The sequence below is a fragment of the Pan troglodytes genome, chromosome 18, assembly GCF_028858775.2.
Source record: "Pan troglodytes isolate AG18354 chromosome 18, NHGRI_mPanTro3-v2.0_pri, whole genome shotgun sequence".
NCBI lineage: Eukaryota > Metazoa > Chordata > Mammalia > Primates > Hominidae > Pan > Pan troglodytes.
This window is the reverse complement of record NC_072416.2, coordinates 47,826,102-47,848,558: the sequence shown is the minus strand read 5'-3', so window position 1 is coordinate 47,848,558 and position 22,457 is coordinate 47,826,102. Positions and strand designations below refer to the sequence as shown.

General features: G+C 54.3%; 1 protein-coding gene across 3 annotated transcripts in view; it reads left to right on the top strand.

Moving 5' to 3' along the window:
* The first annotated feature begins 2,861 nt into the window (after positions 1 to 2,861).
* The window catches only part of ZNF423 (zinc finger protein 423), a 364,983-nt gene continuing 345,387 nt past the window's right edge, over positions 2,862 to 22,457 (top strand). For all 3 annotated transcript variants that reach the window (XM_024349825.3, XM_054668363.2, XM_054668362.1), the window contains exon 1: positions 2,862 to 3,246. In XM_024349825.3, coding sequence (XP_024205593.1) covers positions 3,207 to 3,246 — 40 coding nt within the window. In that variant the 5' untranslated portion in view covers positions 2,862 to 3,206. The remainder of the gene's footprint in view (positions 3,247 to 22,457) is intronic.

The window sequence follows — 22,457 nt, the reverse complement described above, 5'->3', positions numbered from 1 at the left end:
CTCTAGCAGAGGCAGCCCGCGGCGGGGGCACCCCAGAGCCGAGGCCAATCGCCCCCCTCCCCCAGCGTGTGCCATCTGCCGCCTGTCAGCCACTCTCCGCGGGCCTCGATCCCAGGCGCCGCCGGGGGTGGGGGAGCGGCTGATTCTGCCCCTCCTTCCTGGCTCCTTCCCAGGCGCCTCGCGGCCCCTGCCCTCGCCTCGGCCCTTGGCACCCCCGGTTCAGCCCAACTCCGTCCATCCCTGGGCCGCGGGGGCAGGGGGGGGGCTCCTATTCCCTCCGGGAAGGCCGAGATGTTGGACACTCTTGGACGCACAAGCTGGGGAGGGCTGTGGCCTGGGGATGGTAGCGCTAACCCGGGGAGGGGCGGCCCTCAAGGCTTAGGTCTAGTTAGGGGACGTCTCGGTCCTGGCCTCCGCCCCTCTGGGGAGCCTCGCTCGCCCGCTGCCGCTGGCAGGGTGTCCAGCTAGGCGTCGCGTTTAGCCCGTCACCCGACTCTACCTCTGAGACTGCCTAGGGCGCGCGCGCCTGGCCCCCCTGCCTCAGGCCTCTCCGCATCCTCCAGCCCGCGCTCCCCAGCCGCGGGGGTGCGGGGGTGGCATCTACCTCGGCAATCAGCCCAGCACGGGGTTGGCGAGCAGGGCCCGGCGGGACCGCGGAGAGAGCTGAGCGGGGCCGGGCCTGGCTGGCCGGCAGGCTGGGGAGCGGCGGGGCGCGGGCACCCTGCGTGGGGCGGGCGCCGCGGCCCGGCCGGCCCCGGCGCTGTTCTCGGCGGGCAGCGGGTTTTTCCGTGAAAGGTTGCCCTGGGTAACTCGTCTCCGAGGGGACGTAGCCCTCCCCTCTCCAAGTGGCAACTTATCGATCCGAGAGATTGATAACCCCCAGCGCCGCGCCGTGCACCCGCTCTGTTCTCCTGGCTCCGGGGCGCGCCGGCCCAAGGTGGCGCCACTCACCCGGGAGGGGGGCGAGGTCGGGGCCGCTCCCCACCCGACACCTGGCCGCCTGCAGCTAGTTGGGGAGGGAGAGGCTCCGAGGAACGGTTTAGGGGAGCCGTCTGGGGAAGACTTTTCCCAAGTCAGTACCCTTCCCGGGCCTGCCAGGAGACCAGAGTCTCAGCCGGTTCAGGAGCTGCGGGGGACGCGCGGCGCCCCCTGGCGGCTGGGTAAAACCTCGCAGAAAGTAGCAGCTGGTTTATTTCTTCTGACAACTGCGCGGGGAGGGGGTGCTCCTGCAGGGTCTCAGGGGTAAGGTGTTCCTTTTACAGTCGGACAGAGGAAGTGCACACCAGGCGCGAGAATTCTACAAATAAGGGTGTAGGGGGCGCACGGGGTTAGCCCAGTGGTGGAAGAATTTGTTGGATGTGGGGCAGGGGTGGTCTTTGAACACCGACCGGTGGGCAAAAGCCAACCTGGCAGAGCCAGGTCCCTGGATAGTTCATGTGCGTGAGGCATACATCGCGAGGTGGCAATACTAGGGCAGCCCACCTCCGTTTGCTCCCCCATTCTCTCACTTTTTACAGTTTGTGAGGCTCATGCGTCTTGGCGAGCTTGACAGCCGCGTGGGCCCTAAGTGTGTTCCCTCCTCCTGCCCCCGGTGCAGCCAGCGCCCGAGCCCCGGCCCCGCGTGCTGGTGCGGTGCCCGCGCCCGCGCCGTGCCTGCCGCCGCCGCCGCCGCCGCCACCACGGTCCGGGTTTTGCGGGCGGCCGGAGCTGTATTTCCAGCGCTGTCCATCGCTCGGTGCTGTTGGCCCTCTCTCCGTCTGATCCGAGCCGGAGCAGTGCGGGGCGCCCCACGGGATCAGAGCGCTCCCCCGCCGGGACTCCGCTCCTCACATCCTCCTGCTGGGACCCGGCTACATTTCCAGCCAAGCCTGGCTTTATTATGTGTCTCTGCAGTGCAGCCCCAGCAGCCGGATCGGGAGGAGGAGAGCCAGCGACCACAAAGAAGACAGGAGCGCGAGGGAGGCTGGCGGGCGGGCCGGCGCCGGCTGGAGCGCGGAGGAGCCGGGGTGCAGCCGCCGCCGCCGCCGCTGCCCAGGAGGACGGGAGCCCGGCCGCCGCCGCCGCCGCCGCCTGCTCGTCCTCCTCCTCCGCCACCGCGGCCGCCACCTCCCCCCTCTCCGAGCCCCTGGCCCATGGAGGCAGCTAGCGGGGCCGGCGACTTGGCACCGGCCTGGGGATCGGCTGCGCGCCTCGCGCTGAGCACCGCAGCCCGAGGGCAGGCAGCGGCGGCCCGGCGCACTGGCTGAGCGATGCCCGGGGCACGGGCGCGCCTGCCGGCCGCCGCCTGAGCGCCCCCGCGCGCCCCTTCCTCCTCCGGGGGGCCGGCGCCGGGCCGATCCGAGAGCCAGAGAAGGGGGCGTGAGCCAGGGGCCCCGAGCCGCGGCTTCCGAGCCACTGCGGCCGTTTCGAGCCTCCCCTCCAAGTAGGCTGAGTTGAGGGACCCCCGCCCCCCATCCATCATAATCTCCAAACCAGGCGCTTGGGCATTTTTGAGCCATTAATATTTATTATTTTTTTTTGTGCGGCAGGGGATAATTTGAAGGCTTCTTTTTTTTTTTCCTGGGGGGTACTGAGCTTCCGCGCTCCCGACCGCCTCCCGGTCTCCTCCCCCCTTGAGATACCCTCGACTCCAGCCCCGTTCCCCCTCCTCAGATGGGTTCATTGTGAGCTCCGCACCGGGCTGCGTGGCCGGACGCCTGCAAACTTTGCACAAAAATCCGGCAAGGGGCGGAGGAGGAGGAGAAGGAGGAGGAGGGTGAGGGTGGCGGTAGGGTGGGGGAGGGAAGGAGGGGGCCGCAGGGGCCGGGGGCCGGCGGGGGGTTGGGAGGAGGAGGGGGGCGGCTTTTTTTTTTTTTTTTTTTTTTTTTGCATAACTCGGCTCGGCCGAGTGGCCTCCGGACTCCCCGCGCCGCTGGGACCGCCGCTTGGATCGGGAGCCCCGGACTGCCGCATTGCAACAGGCAGGGCCCCGGCGCGCCCCCCGGGCCTCCCCCCGCCTTCGAGCGGCCTCGGCCGGCCCGGGCCGCCCCCCCAAGGGAGGCCGCCCCGGACCTGCGGTCCGCTCCCCACAGCCGCCAACCGGGCTGCAAAAAAAAAAGTTTCCAAGAGACAGGCGGAGGAGAAGGGGGAGAAGGGCTGCCCGGAGCGGCGGGGGGCGGCGGGGTGAGCCGGCTGCGGAGGGCGACGGAGCGCCCGGAGCCCCGGACATGTCCAGGCGGAAGCAGGCGAAGCCGCGCTCGGTGAAAGGTGAGCGAGCGAGGCCCGGCGGAGGCGCGAGCGAGCGAGCGAGCGAGGAGGGAGGGAGCGAGGGAGCGAGGGAGGAGGGACCGGCGAGCGGGCGGGCGGCCGGGGACCCGCGCGAGCGAGCCGAGAGGAGGAGGAGGAGGCGGCAGAGGAGGCGGAGGCGGAGGCGGAGGCGGAGGAGGGGGAGGAGGAAGCCGGGAGCAGGAGGCGGAGGCGGCGGCGGCGGCGGCGGAGGGGGTACGCCGCGGACACCCTCCCTGCCCGGACCCGGCGCCGTCGTCCGTGGGGGACCCAGGCCTGGGGGCGCCGCTAAAGGGCCCTTGCCGCTCCCTCCGTGCGGGGCCCGGGCCCGTGTGGCCAATCAAGGGGTGCGGGCCCGACTTGGCGGGGATTGCGAATCTCGGCGGCGGCGGGCGGGCGACAGGAGGAAGGAAGAGGCGGCGAGGACGGGCGCCCGGCAGGCCGACCGCTCCTCGCTGGCCCCGGGCCTCGCTGGCTCTCTTTGGCCCCTGCCTGGTCGCCCGAGGACGCGGGGAGCGGCGGGCGCTGTCGGCGAGCGCCCCGGGCGCCGCGCCCTCGCCCCGGCCGCCAGGCGCCCCCTCCCGCCCCTGCCCAGGCCTTCTCCCGGCCCGGGCCCCTGAACTTCCTGCCTCCTCCACCGAGGCCCACCGGGCAGGGAGCCTCCGCCAGGAGTTCATTGTCTGCACGTTGCCGGCGGGACGCGGGTCCTCAGGGGAGCTCAGCGGCCGCGGTGCGCGCCCCTCCGCGGAGGGCGCCCCGGATCTGACCCCGGGCACCGGCACCCTCGACACCCAGGCCGGCTTTCTGTGCCGGCTCCCCGGGGTGCGCGCGTTTGTGGGGAGCTGCAGATATATAGATACACACACCCATCCCTTCGTCTCCACGCTTTGCTTTCTATTTCCAGCGAGGGCCCCCAGCTCGAGGGGACCCCTGGAGAGTAGAGGCCCCGGGGAAAGGCCGCGCGCCGGCAGCGGAGCCCCTCCCCTGGCCTCCTCTCCCCGCGGCTGGCCTTTCCAGGCCTTGCCTGCTGCTTTGTCCCGATTCTAGCCCCTCGGTTGGGTGCCCGGGCGCTCGGCTGTGAGATGGGAGATGATCGAGGAAGGGGGGAACAATGAGAGCGGCTAAGTCTACGGAGCCAAAAGCCCCCTGGCCCTTGTCTTCTCCCAGCTCCCCTGATGACCTCTGGCCTGAGCCCAGTTCTGCTCTGAAAAGTTCATTTCCTGGAGGCCTGCGCGGGAAGGCGCTGGGGCCCCGCTCCCTTCCTGCCAGCCTTGCGCCTGGCTGGAATGGCTGGAACTGAATCTGGCAAGGAGGATCTTGAGACACTCGTCAGTTCTGTCCTCCTGAAGTCCCCGGATGGAATGCCCCCGGCCCAGCAGAGATCCTCCCCGTCATATTAGAAGGAGACCAACTGAGTCCAAACGGAGCGCCCGGCCCGTTCCTACTCCTCCTTTTCCCTGAGAGAAGTTGGTCTTGTTCGCCTCACCCTGGCTGGTCTCCCAATCCGGGACAGCCTGGCCTGCTCCACAGAACTGGGGGTTCAGAGGGTGTTCTGATTGGGGGACAGGGAAACCAGAAGAGAGACTCCAAGAAGAGGACGGGAAAGAAGGGTGGATGTTTCTCTTTTGCTGATGGAAGGGCTGTACGGCTTGAAATAATACTGGATTTCTTTTCTCTTTCCCTGGCTCACTGCTCACTCCTTCAGGAGCCACTTAAGAGGCGACCCAGAAGAAAATGTGGAATTGGAATTTCTGGTTGGAAAAACAGTTTTATTTAACTCAGGCAGTTGATTTTGAGTTTGCAAAGCTTGCTTACCTAGACTTCCAATCCACTTCTCCAAACCTCCTTACGTTAGACGGCGAGACCCAGAAAGCAAAAGGAGAGCAGTTTGCAGTGAACAGATGGGTGGGTGTTTCAAAGTTGCTTGAACCGAGTTCTAAAACCACTCTGTGGATCTCTGAGAAAGACTCAAGAATTGGTCTTCAGCCTTTCATGAAATGAGCCTTGAAATGATTTTTAGTGAGTGCCTCTCTCAAATGTATATGTGTGTATATGTAGCAGACAGTTCAAGCAGGTTGGTAGGAGAAAGGCAGCAAGGTGAACAGGAGACCAGTGGAGGCATTTCGAGACTCGGTGTTGTAAATATCAGCCACACAGAGCCTTTCTGTCCGCAGAGTCAGAGACCCCCTGATTCTTCCCATGGCTTTTTGCATTTTCCAAAAGCAGCTCAACCCTTGTCTCTCACCATTTTACCTTTTATTCTGTTTACTGGGGTGAAGAGGGTGGAGATGTGGCCACTTATCAAGGGAGGAATTAAGAGAGAAGATAATTTGGATAGATAAGAGTTCCAGCAGGTGAGGGATTTATTGCTTTTCAAGAACTGCTCCCCCCCGCCCCGCCCCTTCTCTTAAGCAATATTCAAAAGTGTGTGCTTGAGTGTGGACAGCTCCACACCAAGTGTTTGAAAGGACAAGGTCTTCACCTTTAAAGATGCTTGAAAGTGCTTCTTAAGGAACAGCGGTGTCTTTTACATTTTATTTTATTTTATTTTGCCTCCACTGCTGTGTGTCAGGGCTAATGTAGAGGCTTTGTGGACTTCCCCGGCCCCAAACATTCTGCTGTGAAAGTCGCTTGACTGTAATTTGTAATTGATCTCGGAAATGTGAAAGCCCATAGCAGGAAGGAAAGACAGAAATACAACAATTTCGAATGGATGCTCAGAAAGTGTGATTTGAAAGCACAGGCATTGCTGCTTTGAAAATAAAACTGGCCTCTGGGGGCTGGGGTGGTCTCACTTCCCACTCACGGACACAACCTCCCTTCTGGAGTGGGGTCACTTGTCCCCGCAGTGTGTTTGCCCTTCTTTGGAAAACCCAGCTCACAGGGAGGACACCTAGTAAATAGGGAAGGGGGTTGGGGCAGTAGGGGAGGGGGGAGAATAGCCTCATTGGTTTTCAGAAGCCTTGTAATTTTATTAAAAAAAAAAAACCCTGAAGCCGGGAGTGTTATAAAAGTCACATTTTTCTGACCGATTTTCCCTCCCTACACCTTTCTCCCCTTTTTTGTTTCCTGGTGGTGTGGTATGGTGTGGTGGTTGCAGTGATTTGTTCTCTTTGATAATTTTGGCCTCATTTTCCCGGGCTGTTCTCATCATGCTCACTGATGTTATTTCGGCCGATGATATCAGGTGGTTTGGTTAACGATTACCACTGCAGTTTTCTCTGTCACTCAACATTAAGGAGGCCTGTCTCCTTTCACCCCATGGCTTTCTCAGATCCATGCAACAGCCTCTTCATTTATAGAGAAAATTGATACATCTTTTCCCTTGCCTTAGCTTAAAACTTTTGAATAATTTTAATACTGTCAATTTTCTCTCTCTAGCAACTGCCTGTTAATTACAGTTCTTAATATTAATTAGCGCTCAGGCTATGTCCATACACCCGCCCACCCCAACGTCCCAAAGTACCCCCAGTGACTTCTCGGCACTCCCTTCCCCTTCTTTGTCTTCCTCTTCTGCCAGCGTGTAGCTCCTCTAAGTCCATCTTATAAATTTGGTGGTCTAGGGACTTGGGAACACTGTGCGTGTTTCCATGGAAATAATTGAGATGTAATAAATAGAGGCGTTCTGAGGTTACAGGTTTCTCGATTCAGCTGAGACCACGTACAAGTATAAATTGTCGAGATTTGTTTGGCTAAATGTACATGATCTTGTAGGAAGGGCAAAACAAATCCTTTATAGGGTCTTTAGCTTTCTATGTGGAGTGGGGTAGCTAACATTTAATCCTAATATTTAATCCCCCCTCCTCAATTAAGTTATCGATTCCCAGCTTTGGAAGGGCCTGTTTCATTCTAGAAAACATCCTTTACGTCTAGTAATTGCTGTTTAGATTCTTACACCTGTTTCCTTGCAAAAACTTAATAAGCAATAAAATAAGATAACTATGTGCCTCTGGCAGGGGAATCCTGCTAAACGGTTAACCATGAGGTGCCTAGCGTGCATTCATAATGAAAGGTGCAAAATGCGGGTGACTTTACAGTCATAAAGTAATTCAGAAGAAGCAGCCAGCCCTGGCAATGTTGTGGCATGCTACAGTGTGTTAACAGAGGAGGAGGAGGAGGGGGAACCAGGAAGGCAGGAAACTGGAGCACTTGAGTACAGCGTTCCTAGCTGGAGACGAAAGGCTGGGGATCTGGTTCAATCTAATAGAAAGTTGCAATAATTGCTATATCGGTAGCCAACTCTTAAGCTAGTGGCTGTGGAATTCTTCCCCTGATGTAGGATTTAATAGTCTGGCAATTAGATGCATTGATTTCTCTTAACTGTTCATTTGGATGTGTAAACGAAAGGAACCTACCACTGAGGCTGATGGTGCAGACATGCTCCCTGGCTCTTTGAAAAAGGCTGATTTAGGTGGTGGTGGTGGGAGTATATGCTTTTTCAAGGCAGTGTTAGGACCAGTTCCCTCTTCTTTCAAAATTTCTGTCCATTCTCTAGTGAAGTGAACGGCACCTGTTCAAATTCTGTTTAAAAATAAAACAACGGTATCCCATTATAGCTGAAAAGTAAAAACATCCTTTTCTGCCGCAGATGCTGAGAGTGCTTTCCCTGTCTTTGAGTGACTGGACTTTGTGGCAGATGGTCTGTAGGGTACCAAAGGGGCAAGTCACAGAGCCTTTCGGCTCTGAGTTCCCGACAGCCCTCCTGCAGAGAGAGTTCTTGCTCCCACTCCTCCTCAACAATGGTCTGAGACTTGTGACCACCTAGACCAGTGGCTCTGTCAAGCCTGGACTGCATGTGGGGACATGGCATCTTGGAAGGTTGGAAGGCTGTGAGATGTCAGTGGCTTGGAAAGTGTCTGGGAAATGACCTCTTTGAAACATGAGGCTCTCTAACTTCCTGCTTCTGGACTTGCAGTTTTCTGTAAGTGTCAACAACTTCTGACATGCAGGCATCTGAAACTGTCTCGAAAGTAAGCAGGCAGAGGATGGCTGGATTTCCTGATGACCCCATCGTTTTTGCCAAGGTGGTGGGTGGGTTTAGTTCACTCTTTGACATAGGTTAGGATGGACTTGCCTTTCCTGGCCACTGGCTGAAGCAAAGCCCAGCCTTGTCCACGGCACGCTGGTGTTTGCAAAGAGTATTATCTTCATGTCTTGAAAACATTTGCAGAAGATATCAGGGTTCCTTCGTATCTGTGAGTCTAGGTTGATTACAGTAGAATACCTTGAAAACTGTTAGTGGGGTCCCCATTATTTGGGTAGCCAGGAAAACCCCGATACACTGTGGTTGGAGAATTTGACAATTTCTGCAAATTCCCGTCAGCTTGCAAGGGCATCTTGTGCATGGACATGTTAGTGGGTAATCAGAGAAGTTTCCCACCCAAAATGGATGAATTGAGCTTGGATTGGTTACATCCCGCTTGAAGTTTTTGGGGCTGGCTGTCAGCTCTCTCAGCCTACTGTGGGAGAGGCAGGGTGAAGTGAGTGAGGAAATGCTGATGGAAACTTTTGATTCATAGCTTACCTGCCAGGATCGGTGGCAGCCAACGATTGGGGTTGTACACTCAGTAAATAAAAATACTTTACCGCTTTCAAGGAGCGCCAATTAGCTGATTGCTCCATGTGGCTGTCTTTAAGGAGAATGCTGTTTTACCTACCTTCTTGCACAAAGGTTTGATTTTTAATGTCTTGTGAAAAGGATTCTCTTTGTCTTGATTGATGTCAGGAATAAAAGCATGATGGTAATATCCCTTTGAAAGCTATTGTATTGTCAGCCCTCGCTGACAGCGGGACGGCCTCCCAGCGTTATAGATTGGTGCTGTGAAAACACTGACATTTTCTTTGTTACGTTGCTGTTGTTCTACTTGCAAAGTCAATTACACAATGTCGGAGCTCAGTTACCAAGTTGACTTTGGAGGTAACAATGTCTTTCATTCTCTTTTTAAAGATATAATTTCCCTTTGTTGTTGTGGTTGTTGTTTCGTTTTCTTTCTTTTTTAACCTGCCTCCCTCTGTTTACCTCCCCTCCCTCTTGCCTCACTCCCCTCAAGAGTCTGAACATCCTAGCTAGGCAAACACACTCTGGTTTCAATTGTGACAAGTCAAATTCAAAGGCGACCACATCATTATCTCCGAATTCTTCAACTCATTCACATTTCAGTGGCTTCTTATTGATATAGTGACTAAAGCAGCCAAGATACATAAAAACCCATCAAATGAGATTGCAGTGTTGATAATCTCTTATCAAGTGGGTTGTTCTCTGGATTTGGGGTCATTGAGGTTGGCAAATTCAGAGTTTTCTTTCTTTCTTTTTTTTGTGGAGACTACAACCTGGGCTGAACCAGGTTCTGGGTCGATGGGACCCTGGCAAACAGTTTTTTCTTACAGAAGATTTATAGGCATTTGTATCTCAGAGGCTGGAGCCATTGAGTTCTGGATTTGGGATCCTGAATGACATCATGTAGAAGGGTAGAAGGGGTCTCATAAGAAAATCATGTCATCTGTCCTTCTCCCTTTGCAGATGGCAAACTCCAATCATAAGGCGATCCTATCAGGTGATCCCAGTGTGCCCACTAAGGACTCAGGAGTGATTTGCATTCCCGTCTAAGTGTGCAAAATCTTGCTATGAACAGGAGGAGAAAACCTTGAAAAATATTCAAAGCTGAATATGGTTAAGGTGGATATTTTTTAGATGCCTGCCCCCTATCTTCTGTCCCTCCCTGCCTTCCCCAGAAAGAGGAAACCCTAATTCCTTAGTTCTCTAAACCTGGTCATCCAAGAAGCAGTGACCTTCGAGCTGCGGGTTGTTGGAGCATCCTCTTGCCTGATACACTGCGGTGCGAGGTGCTGCCCTGCTGCCACTGCCTCCAGATGACAGGGATCCATCAGGAAACTCCGTCCGAGACACTAATTGTGGGCCCCCGAAGTTATTATTATGAACCACCAGACAAGAGCCTGTATTCGCCAGCAATTTGTCAGGACTAATTTTGTTTTTCTCCAATAATTGAAAATTAATGTCTTGAAGTGAAAGCAGATGTTCATGTCATCTTCTGAATTGGGATATAAAATGGGGCTCTGTGGATGTGCTAATTTAACAGCAATTTCCCTCTCCCAGATAATGGGGGTGCTGGGGCTGATGTCACCTTTGGAGCAGGGACCAGGGGCCGGGAGAGAGAGAGGCCTGGGTTATGCTTGTGCTTCTCGAGGGTTTGTTTTGGAGGGAGAACCCATACAGAAAAAGATTTGCTTGTGCTATGAAAGTTGGAGAACTCACTGTTTTGAATATTCATTTGCAGAAGAAGTATTTTTTGAGGTAATTCAAGCATTACGCTGGGGAGCCTTTGTTTGGGGAAAGGGTGGCTTCATACAGATGAGTGGATCCCCAGCTGTCATGCCTATCACCGTCACCTACAATAAAGCTGGTTAAATTGCATATTCCTGGGCCCAGGTCCTGCAGATGCTCACCTGGCTGGTCTGAGGAGGGGCTTAGATCTCTTCATCCCCCAACTCCTGCTTTTAAGCAATTTTGATAAAATATACGTAACTTAAAATTTACCATCTTAACCATTTTTTTTTTTTCCTTTTTTTACAGACAGGATCTTGCTCTGTCCCCCAGGCTGGAGTGCAGTGACGTGATCGTAGTTCACTGCAGCCTTGAACTCCTGGGCTCAAGCAGTCCTCTCACCTCAGTCTCCCGAGTAGCTAGAACTACAGGCTAATTTCTTAATTTTATTATTTGTAGAGATGGGTCTATGCTGCCCAGGCTGGTCTTGAATGCCAGGCTTCAGGGAATCCTCCTGCCTCGACCTCCCAAAATGCTGGGATTACAGGCATGAGGCACCTTGCATGGCCCATCTTAACCATTTTTCAGAGGCATTAAGTACATACACATTGTTGTCGGGCTGTCACCACCATAAATTTTTCATTTATAGTTGGCACCCAAATGATGGTGGATTAGGGATCTGCAGCCCACCACCCCAGAGGAGGTCATCGAGGCCAGCCTTCCATTTCCAGGGTAAGCATGAGAAACAGAGGCTTAGAAGATGAGGCCATTCTCCCGGCGGGGGGCGGGGGGGGGTATGTTCTTTGCCTTGTTCTAGTGTAAGAGGTGAGATTGGATTGTCCAAGGCTAGGGCAGGGCATAAGACTAGGGTTCCATCAGAGCTGGGGGAAAGGGCAGGTGGGGTGCTAATAAGGACTTGCTGAGTGATCTGATGACCATTATTAGGATTAGAATATTTGTTTTGTCTCCTTGTGGGGACAGCATTCTTTTGAGACTGTGCCTGGTGGGTTGCGAGCTTGCCCAGTGGCCCTGGCAGATCCCTTGTGGCCCCTATGCCTGCCTGCCAGGACTCAGCTCCCTCGGCCTACCCAGTCCTGCACACTTAGGCCAGTTTGTCTATGACAAGGAGAGAGAAGAATGGCTGTTTTGTCCACTTGATTGCCTTGCTTTCTAGACCATCTTGGGCCCACAGGTCTAGGCTTTGCAAACTCTTCACTGCCTCGCTCCTTGGAGGTGCTTGGAAACTTTTTCTCCCCCTGTTTTCTCTGTAATTGAAATTTGCCCTTTTGTTACCTGGGCATGAATTATTTTTTGCAGTGTTGTCATTCCCTATCCTGCTGTGAGGTTTATCTCTTCTGTTGATCCTAATTAAATAAAACATACTGTTCACTTAACTCCTGTTGCACTGAATTTTACCTGCCTGAAGGCAGAGTGATGACCATCTGGGCTTAGTTAGGGAGGTGGGCATGGCTGGAGAGGGCAGCTGGGTTGGTATGACTGCACATTCAGGCTGGAAGACTGGGCAGGGGGACCTCCTTGGCCTGGAGGCTGCAGAACCTTGGAGCCACCAGCAACATAGAGTATATTTTTGGTTCCTGAACAAGAGATGTGGCTTTGTCCCTCACCCCCTGTGGCTGCAGTTTTGAACTTGGAGAGAGGAGAGACAATCATCAGCTCCTGAGGGTCCCCAGGGAGAGGGGGAGGGAGGAGAAGCAGGTGCCCTGAAGTGGGGAGATGGAAAGAGGAGGCAGGCTTCTGTCTCTGGGGTGGAGGCCACAGAGAGTGCTGGGGTCTCTGGGGAGCAGCAAGCAGTGCACGGGTTCTCAGTGCCCAGGACAGCCCCTGCAGATGCCCTGTGCCCCTTAGGGAGACACTGGCCAGCCAGGGGCCAGACACACATGTTGGGAAGATTCACTGTTTTTGCCTTTGAACCTCTCCGAATCCTGAAAAACACAGGTTGAAAAGGAACCTTGGAGGTCACTTCATTTACACTTCTTTGGGTGTGTTTCTGGCAACCTTGGTTTCATCCAGCCTGGACGTACACACTTTCACTTGCAGGGCGCTCACTACCTCTGTGGCATATCTATGCCTTTTTTTTTTTTTTTTTTTTTTGAGACAGAGTCTTGCTCTGTCAGCCAGGCTGGAGTGCAGTGGCACGATCTTGGCTCATTGCAGCCCCCACCTCCCAGGCTCAAGCAATTCCTGCCTCAGCCTCCCGAGTAGCTGGGATTACAGGCATGTGCCACCAGGCCTGGCTAATTTTTGTGTTTTTATTAGAGATGGAGTTTCACCATGTTGGCCAGGCTGGTCTCGAACTCCTAACCTCAGGTAATCCACCTGCCTCGGCCTCATCCGTGGCTTTTTAGCTTGAATTTCACACATGAAGCTGCAGTCTCCTCTCTGTGTTGGTCCTGGTTCCACCTCCTGGGGCCACAGTGAATAGCTCAAATCCCCAGTCCCTCCAGCAGCCCCATGTCCTGCCTTTCTCAGGGGAAGGGTCTCATGTATGGGATGCCAGCAGCCTACTGGGCTTCCAGGGCTCCATGCTCATTCAGAAATGGCCTTGGCTGGGTGCAGTGGTGGCTTATGCCTGTAATCCCAACACTTTGAGAAACCGAGGCAGGTGAATTGCTTGAGCTCAGGAGTTCGAGACCAGCCTGGGCAACATGGCGAAACCACCTCTCTACAAAAAATAAAAAAAAAATTAGGAGGGTGTGGTGGCAGGAGCCTGTAGTCCCAGCTACTTAGGAGGCTAAGGTGGGAGAATCACCTGAGCCCGGAAGGTTGAGGCTGTGGTGAGCCATGATCGTGCCACTGTGTTCCAGCCTGGGTGACAGAGTGAGACCCTTTCTCAAAACAAAACAAAACAAAACAAAAATGGGAGCCGTGGTGGCTCAGAACTGTTGTCCCGGTGCATAAGAAGGCGAGGCTACGTGTTCGAGTTCAACCTGGGCAACATTAAAACAAAAAACCTCTCATCCATTAAAAAAAAAAATTGCTGGGCGCAGTGGCTCACACCTGTAATTCCAGCATTTTGGGAGGCTAAGGCGGGCAGATCACCTGAGATCAGGAGTTTGAGACCAGCCTGGCCAACATGGTGAAACCCTGTCTCCACTAAAAATAAAAAAAATAGCCAGGCGTGGTGGCATGCGCCTGTAATCTCAGCTACCCAGGAGGCTGAGGCAGGAGAATCGCTGGAACCCACTGCACTCCAGCCTGGGTGACAGAGCAAGACTCCGTCTTAAAACAAAAACAAACAAACAAAAAACCCCAAAAAACACAAACAAACAAAAAAATCTGGCCTCAATCTTCTGGGTCATTATGTCTAAAAGATTTTTTATTTTTTTTTTTTTTTTTTTTTTTGAGATGGAGTTTCGCTCTTGATGCCCAGGCTTGAGTGCAATGGCGCAAACTCTGCTCACTGCAACCTCAGCCTCCTGGGTTCAAATGATTCTCCTGCCTCAGCCTCATGAGTAGCTGGGATTACAGGCATGTGCCACCACACGTGGCTAATTTTGTATTTTTAGTAGAGACAGGGTTTCTCCATTTGGCCAGGCTGGACTTGATCTCCCGACCTCAGGTGTACACCCTTCTCAGCCTCCCAGAGTGCTGGGATTACAGGCGTGAGCCACAGGGCCTCGCCAATATTTCTTAAATGAATGAGTGAATGTGTGAATTGTTGAAGGAATAAATATGAATGGGGAATAAATATGAATGGGTGAACAAGTGAATGAATGAATGAGTGACTAGTGAGTAAATGACTCGATGAGTAAATGGATTCATAAGTGATGAGTGGATAAGTGAGTGGGTGAACTGAGAGGGAGCACAGGCCTTTGCAGGACTTGGGTTCACCATGAGAGTCAGTCTTTGTGGGCCCCTCCCGCTGCCCCAGCCTCTGTTCCTGATGAGGAGGTGGGAGCTGCAGGACACCTGGCTGGTAGAGGCTGATGCCCGTTCTCCTTCATACTCAGGGTACATTGTGCTGTGAGATTGCAGCTGCTGTTTATCGAGAGCTTTGTGTCATGGATTGTGTTAGGCTTGTAAAACATTGCTTTTAAAATGATAAAAGCAATGTGAGATTTTTGTACTAATTTAATTTTAATTATTTATTTTCTTGAAGTTTGGATCTTGCTCTGCTACCCAGGCTGGAGTACATTGATGTTATCATAGCTCACTGCCACCTCAAACTCCTGGGCTCAAGCTGTCCTCCTTCCTTAGCCTCCTGAGTTGCTGGGACTATAGGTGCGAGTCACCATGTCCGCCTCTTTTTTTTTTTTTTTTTTTTAACAGATGGAGTTCTTCATGTGTTGTTTAGCCTGGTCTCAAACGATTCTCCCACCTCGGGCTCTCAGAATGTTGAGATTACAGGCATAAGCCTCTGTGCGTGGACTTAATTTTAAATAAAACAGAATGTTCAACTCAATAACCTTGCCATCCTGCCTGTGACGCTCATCCTGCTACATCATTGCCATGGCTCAGAATAAACACATTTGACCAGCTCGATCCTGGCCAGGGATCAGCCACCATTAAGTGGCCTTGGGACCCTCTTCATCTTTGGAGGGGGGGTGGTCTGCCCTAGGAACAGCACTAGGAGTGAGGGGTGGGGCCAGCTAAGTGGGCGGGAGGGGGAAATGGGATGTGTTGGTAGGGAACCTGCCAATCACTCAGAATAGAAAAGAAAGACCCCATTCTCCCTGAAGGTCTGAGTCAAGATTCCTTCATTTCTCTCCTTGGGGAGGGGAGGGGGTTGGAGGAAACATACTCTGACTTTGGGCAAGACAGTTCCTTCTATGGGCCTCAGTTTCCTAGTTTTCTATGTTTTCCTAGTTTCTCAGTTTTCTATGAAATAGGATAGAACTAGTAGGGTTAGCTACATGAGTTAAGTTTCCAATCTTGGTTAGTTGCACATCAGTATCATCCTAGGCACTTAAAAAATAACATTACCTGGGCTCCACCATAGATGAAATAATCCAGAATCTCTGAGGATGGGGGTAACTGGAATGTGTAGCCAGGGTTAGGAACCATTAGTCTAGGAGATAGCACCTAGAGTATATAAATCTGTTCCATGTTAATAGCCATAAGGAGGTCTACAGAATCGTTGCACCAGACTTTATTTACAGTCTTCCATTGGTGAACATTTAGTTGCTTCCAGTTTTTTGCTGTTTTAAATGATGATGCAGGGAGTATCCTCATTTATAACCTTTGTGTTCTTGTTTGAGTGTTTCTTTGGCTGGATTCCTAGAAGTGAAATTGTTGGGTCAAAGGGTATTCACTCGAAAAATCTGATAAATATTTCCAAATTGCCTTCCACAAAGTCTGTACCAATTTACCCTTCAATAATAGGGCATGAATGCACATTTCTCCTAATCCTTGCCCGTATGTGACGATGTTTTGTTTTTTCTTTTTCCTTTTTTTTTTTGAGACGGAGTCTTGCTCTGTTGCCAGGCTGGAGTGCAATGGCGTGATCTTGCCTCACTGCAACCTCCGCCTCCCGGGTTCAAGTGATTCTCCTGCCTCAGCCTCCCGAGTAGCTGGGACTAGAGGCACATGCCAGTACGCCCGGCTAATTTTTTATTTTTATTTTTAGTGGAGATAGGGTTTCATCATGTTGGCCAGGATGGTCTCGATCTCTTGACCTTGTGATCCACCTGCCTTGGGCTCCCAAAGTGCTGGAATTACAGGCGTGAGCTACGGCGCCCGGCCTTTTTCTCTTTCCGTTTTCTTTTTGGCAATCTGGCAGGCAAAAAATGGCACATTGTTTAAATTTGCACTTCCCTAATTATTAGTGATGTTGCCTTTTATTTTTCCCCCCCAAGATATGAGGCCTTGCTATGTTGCCTAGGCTGGCCTGAAACTCTTGGGCTCAAGTGATCCTTCCACCTTGGCCTCCTAAAATGTTGGGATTATAGGTACGAGCCACCACACCTGGCCTTTTATGTTTATGGGCCAGCCTGCCTGCCTGCCTGCCTGCCTGTCTGCCTTCCTTCCTTCCTTCCTGTCTCTCTCCCTTCCCTTCCCTTCCCTTCCCTTCCCTTCCCTTCCCTTCCCTTCCCTTCCCTTCCCTTCCCTTCCCTCCCCTCCCCTCCCCTCCCCTCCCCTCCCTTCCCCTCCCCTCCTTTCCCCTCCCTTCCCTTCCCTTCTCTTCCTCTGTCGCACAGGCTGGAGTGCAGTGCCACGATCTCGGTTCACTGTGACCTCTGCCTCCCAGGTTCAAGTGATTCTCCTGCCTCAGCCTCCCGAGTAGCTGGGATTACAGGCGCCTGCCCCCCATGCCTGGCTAATTTATGTATTTTTAGTAGAGACGGGGTTTCGCTATGTTGGCCAGGCTGGTCTCGAGCTACTGACCTCAGGTGATCCGCCCGCATGGGCCTCCCAAAGTGCTGGGATTGCAGGCGTGAGCCACAGCACCTGGCCATTTTTCTTTCTTCTTCTGAAGGGTCACTGCACTATAGAGCTTGGAGATATGGGCATTTCTTTCCCTTGGTGAGTCCTTTGGTTGTCTGCCCTCCTTCTTTCCCTTTCACATCCATCCTTCCATGTAAATCCTGAGCATCTGACTCAGGTGAGGCTCAGCCTAGGCTCCAAGGAAGATGCAGAGAGAACGCAGAGGAGGCCACGTCCTCAGGAAGCCTGGAGGCCAGAGAGGGGAGTAGACCCTAAACGCTAGACCAGACAAGGCAGCCTAGGACAGAAGTGTGGGCTGAGGGCTGTGGGAGGGGTGAGAGAGTTGCGGGGGATTCCCTTTGGTAGGGGAATCAGGTAAAGCCTGGAAGAGCGGGTAGCATTTTTTATTTGGTCCCTGAGGGATGGAATCACAACACCAAGAGTAGCTAGCCTCTAATGGGCACCCCTTGTATACAGGCACTGGGCTATGCACGTTACGGGCAGTACCTCATGGAATCCTGACACTTGCTTTTGACTGCTGAGGTGGGGACCTTAGGCTTTCTTTTTTACCAGCAGTCCTGGAGCTTGGAGAACCCTCAGCCGAGGTTCCTTTTCATATAGATGATTAAACTTGCCCAGAGAGGGCAAGCTAGGTGTCCAAGGTCATACAGTGACCTTGTGGCAGAATTGTGCCTGGGGATAGGAGAAGGGGGAGCTGGAGGATCTTGCTGCTGCCACTGTCCTGCCTTCGGAACAACCTAGGATCCCCAAGCTTCTGGAGTAGGGGGAGGATTCTGAGCAGACAGATTTGGGCTCCTACCCCTCTTTCCCCACGTCCTTGCCATGTTATTGGTAAGCCTCAGTTTCTTTTCCTTTGAAATGGGCTCTACTCCCAGGAGAGAGGTGAGGAGGAAATCTCAGGTAAGGAAGAGCTTGTTGTTCAGGCTTTAGCCTGTCATTTGCTGGGGCAACCCTGCCCTTTTTAGAGACACCAGGTTTGAAGCGGGCTTTTGGATCTCTCCTCGAATCCATCCTCCCCACCCCACCAGAAGACAGTTGCCCTTCTCAAGGGGCTTCCTGGCCAGGCTCAGGGAAGCGGCTGTGTGGGAGGGCATATGCCCCATAATAGTTGTGCATGTGTGTGAGTCTGTGTGCCTGTATGTGCACATAAGTGTGCATGCATGACTGTGCGTGTGTCTGAGTCTGTGTGGGTACCTGTTGGGTATGTGTGTGCATGTGTGTGAGTCTGTGTGTACTAGTGTGTGCATGTGGATGCATGCGAGAGTGTGTACACGTGTGCATGAATGCATATGTGTGTGTGCGTGTGTGTGCCTGTGTGAGTGGTCATATGTGCCAGCTTCCAGGGCAAAGAGACTCTTCAAATTGCTTGCGTGATTCAGACTCTCAGTACAGGGACAGAGAACATACTAGTGGGTGGTAGACTTTGCTTATGAATTTACTTTATATCCATTCATTCAGATATTTTTGGAGCATTGTGTTTAACCTGACCCTGTAATGAGAAAGAAGCAAGTTCTTCCTTTCTAAGATTCGGCTGGCCATGTATAAAGTTGTGGTTGTGAGGATGGGAAATAAATTTATATTGGCGTTTCCCAAAATGTATTCCAGGATTTTGTTGATGTTCCACCCCCTCAAAAAGAGAAAAGTTTTCTGTCGCCAAATGCATTTGGCAAACACTGGATTAAACGGAGTTAAAAATTTTTTTTAAAAAACTTCACGGCTTCTCGGAGCCCTTAAAATGCCAGCGTGGGACTCTGAGAGATGTTAATAATTTGTGATTTCCAAACTTATTTGATCACTTGTCATGGAATCCTCTTATCTGGGGCATGGTTTAGGTTTCAAGGCTTTTAGGAGCTGCTATCATTAGCTGCTGCTCATTTGTTCATTCATTCCTCTCACATGTTTACTGAGAACCTACTATGTACCAGGCAGTATTCAAGGTGCTGTGGCCACCACGTGGACAGGTTTATTCTAGTTGAGTGAGGAGCCATCTGCAAGCATATTTCTGTTAAGCAAATTAGGTTCTGGGGCAGGCAGGGAGGCTGTGCAGAGAAGGCCATCCTGGAGGTGATGCTGGATCCCAGACGGTGAAGGGGGCTGCTTCATGAGGGGAGCTGGGGGCCTGGAGGTCTTTGTGGTTGATGCTTTGGGAGGCTGGGAGGTTGTGGAAGGTGGGGGTCCTTCTCTGAGCCTCTGTCTCTTCACCCTGGGAGGGCGGCGGGCCGGCTGGGAAGGTGCAGGCTGCAGCTTCAGCCAGCAGGCTGGGTGGGGCCCGGCTCTGTTCTCTCTGGAGGCTTTCCTGGGGCCGCGAGTCAGTTCCTTGGGGCTGTTTCTGGGCAGAAGCCGCTTCAGGGTCCCAGTCTTGCCCTGGGGACCTCAGTGTCATGTCCCGCTCCTCCGCTGCAGACATGCAGGCCTCTCAATGCACAGGTAACTGGGAGGGCTCAGAGGATGGGCCTCCCTGGGCCTGCCTGCTGTGAGCACCACCCGGCAGAACTCCTGCCTGTGCGGGCCACTGCACTGCTCCCTGTGTCTGGCACTGGACCACGTTCCCACCCCCATCTGACAGATGGGCACATGGGGCCAGGAGGCTCCCACAGCCCGTTACCTCAGAGGCCGGCCCCTCTCCAAGGCATCTAGCCCTTCTCCAAGCCAGGGCTGTGGCCTGAGGCTTGTGGGGTGGGAGGAAGTGTCTGGGTGTGGGGGCCGAGATTTCCAGGACGGGAGGTGGGATCTGAACCCTCCACGGTCCTCCTGGAGTCCGATTGCGCAGTTGCCTTGTAGGATCTGGGTCCTGGGATGAGGGGAGGGGACGGAGAAACCGCGGGGGAGGGGAAGGGGTCAAGGGTCGGAGAGGAGGAAGAAATCCAGGGTGGGGTGGCAGTTGGGGAGGAGGCGGGGAAGAGGGGGGATGGCTGGGAAGAGGCGGGGAAAATCAGGGGAGGGGGCCTCGGGGCTCTTCCCGCCCAGCTACCCGAGGGGAGCCCGGCCGACGCTTGGGAACGCGGCCCCTCCCGGGCCCTTGTCTGCCCGGCCCGCGGGGGCGGCCCCGGGACCCCTTTGAGGCGGCGGCATTGGGAACGCGCTGGGCCGCCCCCCGCGCGGGAGGGCTCCATGGCTGCGGCGCAGTCACTCAGGGCCAGGTTCGGGCACAAAGCGGCCGCGGCGGGGGGCCGGCTGGGAAGGCGCAGGCTGCGCAGCTCGCTCACGCGGCCCGGGTGGGGCCTGGCTTGTTCTGCGCCGCGGGCCGCCCCCCGGCCGCCCGCCCCTCGGAGTCTGGCGCCCTCAGGACTCCTGGTCCCAGGCCCAGCGCTGGGGACGGCGGCGTCGAGCCCACAGCTGGTGCCGCCCTTGGGTGGGCTGCGGGCCCGCCAGCCAGATGTGCGCCTCGGGAGCCCTGGGGCACCGGAACCCCGATCGGGCCTCCGCTTTGGGGTGGGGCTGGGGGAAGGCGGGTGACAGCCGCAGGGCCATTCCCTGGTACATCCTCATACACGTAATGCCGCTGAGCGCACTTCCCAGGTACTGAGGACTGTTCTGAGCACTTAACACTCGTTGATTCATTCAAGGTTCACAGCACCCCTGTGAAATAGGTACGTGATGTGTATCCCCATTTTACAGAGGAGGAAACCGAGGCACGGGGAAGTAAAATAAATGGCCCAGTGCCCCACAGCTAGGGCAAGATTTGAACGGAGGCACTCCGGCCCCAGAACTGTGCTCAGCCCCTGCAAGGTGCCCAGGCCTGCGTGGTGGGCTGGAGGCCTGGCCCCGGGGGTGCAGCTTCCAGTGCATCAGCACGTATCCAGTAAATTACAGATGAAGATTGGCACACAGATTTGAGTCATGATTCTGGGTTTGCCGCTTAAAATTCCTTCTCTGGATGGATCCTTCTTGACTTCATTCATTCACTGGATGGGTAGTTCTGAGTTTGTGATGGGCCAAATGCTAGTGCTGGGTCCTTGCCTTCAGGGAGCTTACGGCTTAGTAGCAAGACAGACAATAAAGAGTGAGCAGCTCCCCGGATTGTAATTGTTCATTGAGAGACCGCTCTGGCTTATCTGACTTCGACAAGGTCCTCCCGGGAGGGCACTGCAGAGGAAGTGACGTGACTGCTGGTGTATGAAGATGAGAGGGAACTGCAGAGGACAGTGGCTAGTCTCCTCTGGCTCTGAACTCATTCACTAGGGCTGCCTCTGCCTGCCTTGGGCCCGCCCCATGTGGGGAAGGAGGGAGAAGAAGAGGCCATAGTCTCTGTCCACGAGGACATGATGGGACAAAATCTGGGGGAGTTTTGAGTGTGACTGTCTGGAGGGGCAGGGGCAAGTGCTGGCAGGCTCTCCTGGAAGGGCTGGAGCAGGGATGAAGGAAGAGGCAGGGTCGGGTACTGGGAGAGATGGCTGGGTTGGGGTGGCATTGCAGGTGGCCTGTTGATGCATGCACACAGCATGGTGCATGGTTCTTTCTGGGGAGTCCCCAGGGAAAGCCACCGGGGCCTTGTGCTTAAATGACCCCTAAGGTTTGCACAACCTCTGTGCACTGTGTGGTTCCAGAGGCTCTCACAGGCACCTCCAAGTTTCCAGGGAGTAGGTTGTGGGGGTCTGGGGAGGGGTTGTCCCTCTTCGTTTGCCAGTTGAGGAAAGGAGTTTCAGAGACGCACACAGCCTTGCCCTGGCTCACACAGCCACGTGTAGCAGGGCCTGTGTCCAGCTGGCAGGCAGGCTGCTCCTTTCCAAGGTCTCCATATCCCATGGACAGGGACCCTGACCCCCAGGCCTCAGCTCGCCAGGGCCCCCTCTGTACATTACTGGGGTGGGAGGTGGAGGGAGATGCTCCATCACTGTCACCCACGTCCCTCAGCCTGGCTTTGCACACTGAGCTGCCCCCATCCCCCAGACATCAAACCAGGCCAGTGAGGAAACAGCTGCTCCAATGTGTCCCGGCGTCCACGGTCCACTTTGAATTGGGAATCTGAGTGGGCTTTATTCTGAATTTCCTGTATCTGTTGGCTCAAAATACCCATTGCTCAGGCTCTCCCAGGGGAATGTAGAGGCCTGTCCTGGGTTCCCAGGGTCTGAGCTCATTTTCCTACTGGGACGTGTTGGACAAGGTTGGGCCTGGCCCCAGACCTCTCTTTGTATCCTGTCCTGCCTTCTTACTAGTAGGAGAGTTCCAAGCCTGCTCTTGTGGAGAGAGGTTCAGTGGGGGAGAAGGAGCATCAGGAGGGGATAAGGGCATTCATGGGGAGTATTTACTGAGGTTATTGTGCGTCCAGGGCTCTCTGAGGGCTTCCTGCACGTGTTCTCATGAATCCCCTCTGCAGCCCTGTGAGGTTGGTACCATTATGTTCGCCATCCTGTGGGTGAGGCAGCTTTGAAGGTCAGCCTGAGGTCCAAGGTCACATGTCACAGTGAGGCTGCCCCATGCCTGGTGCCTGCCTGAGTAACTGCCAGGGTCACTGTCTACACACCTGGTGAGCCAGCACCATGCCGGAATCTTCTCCCAGAACTCC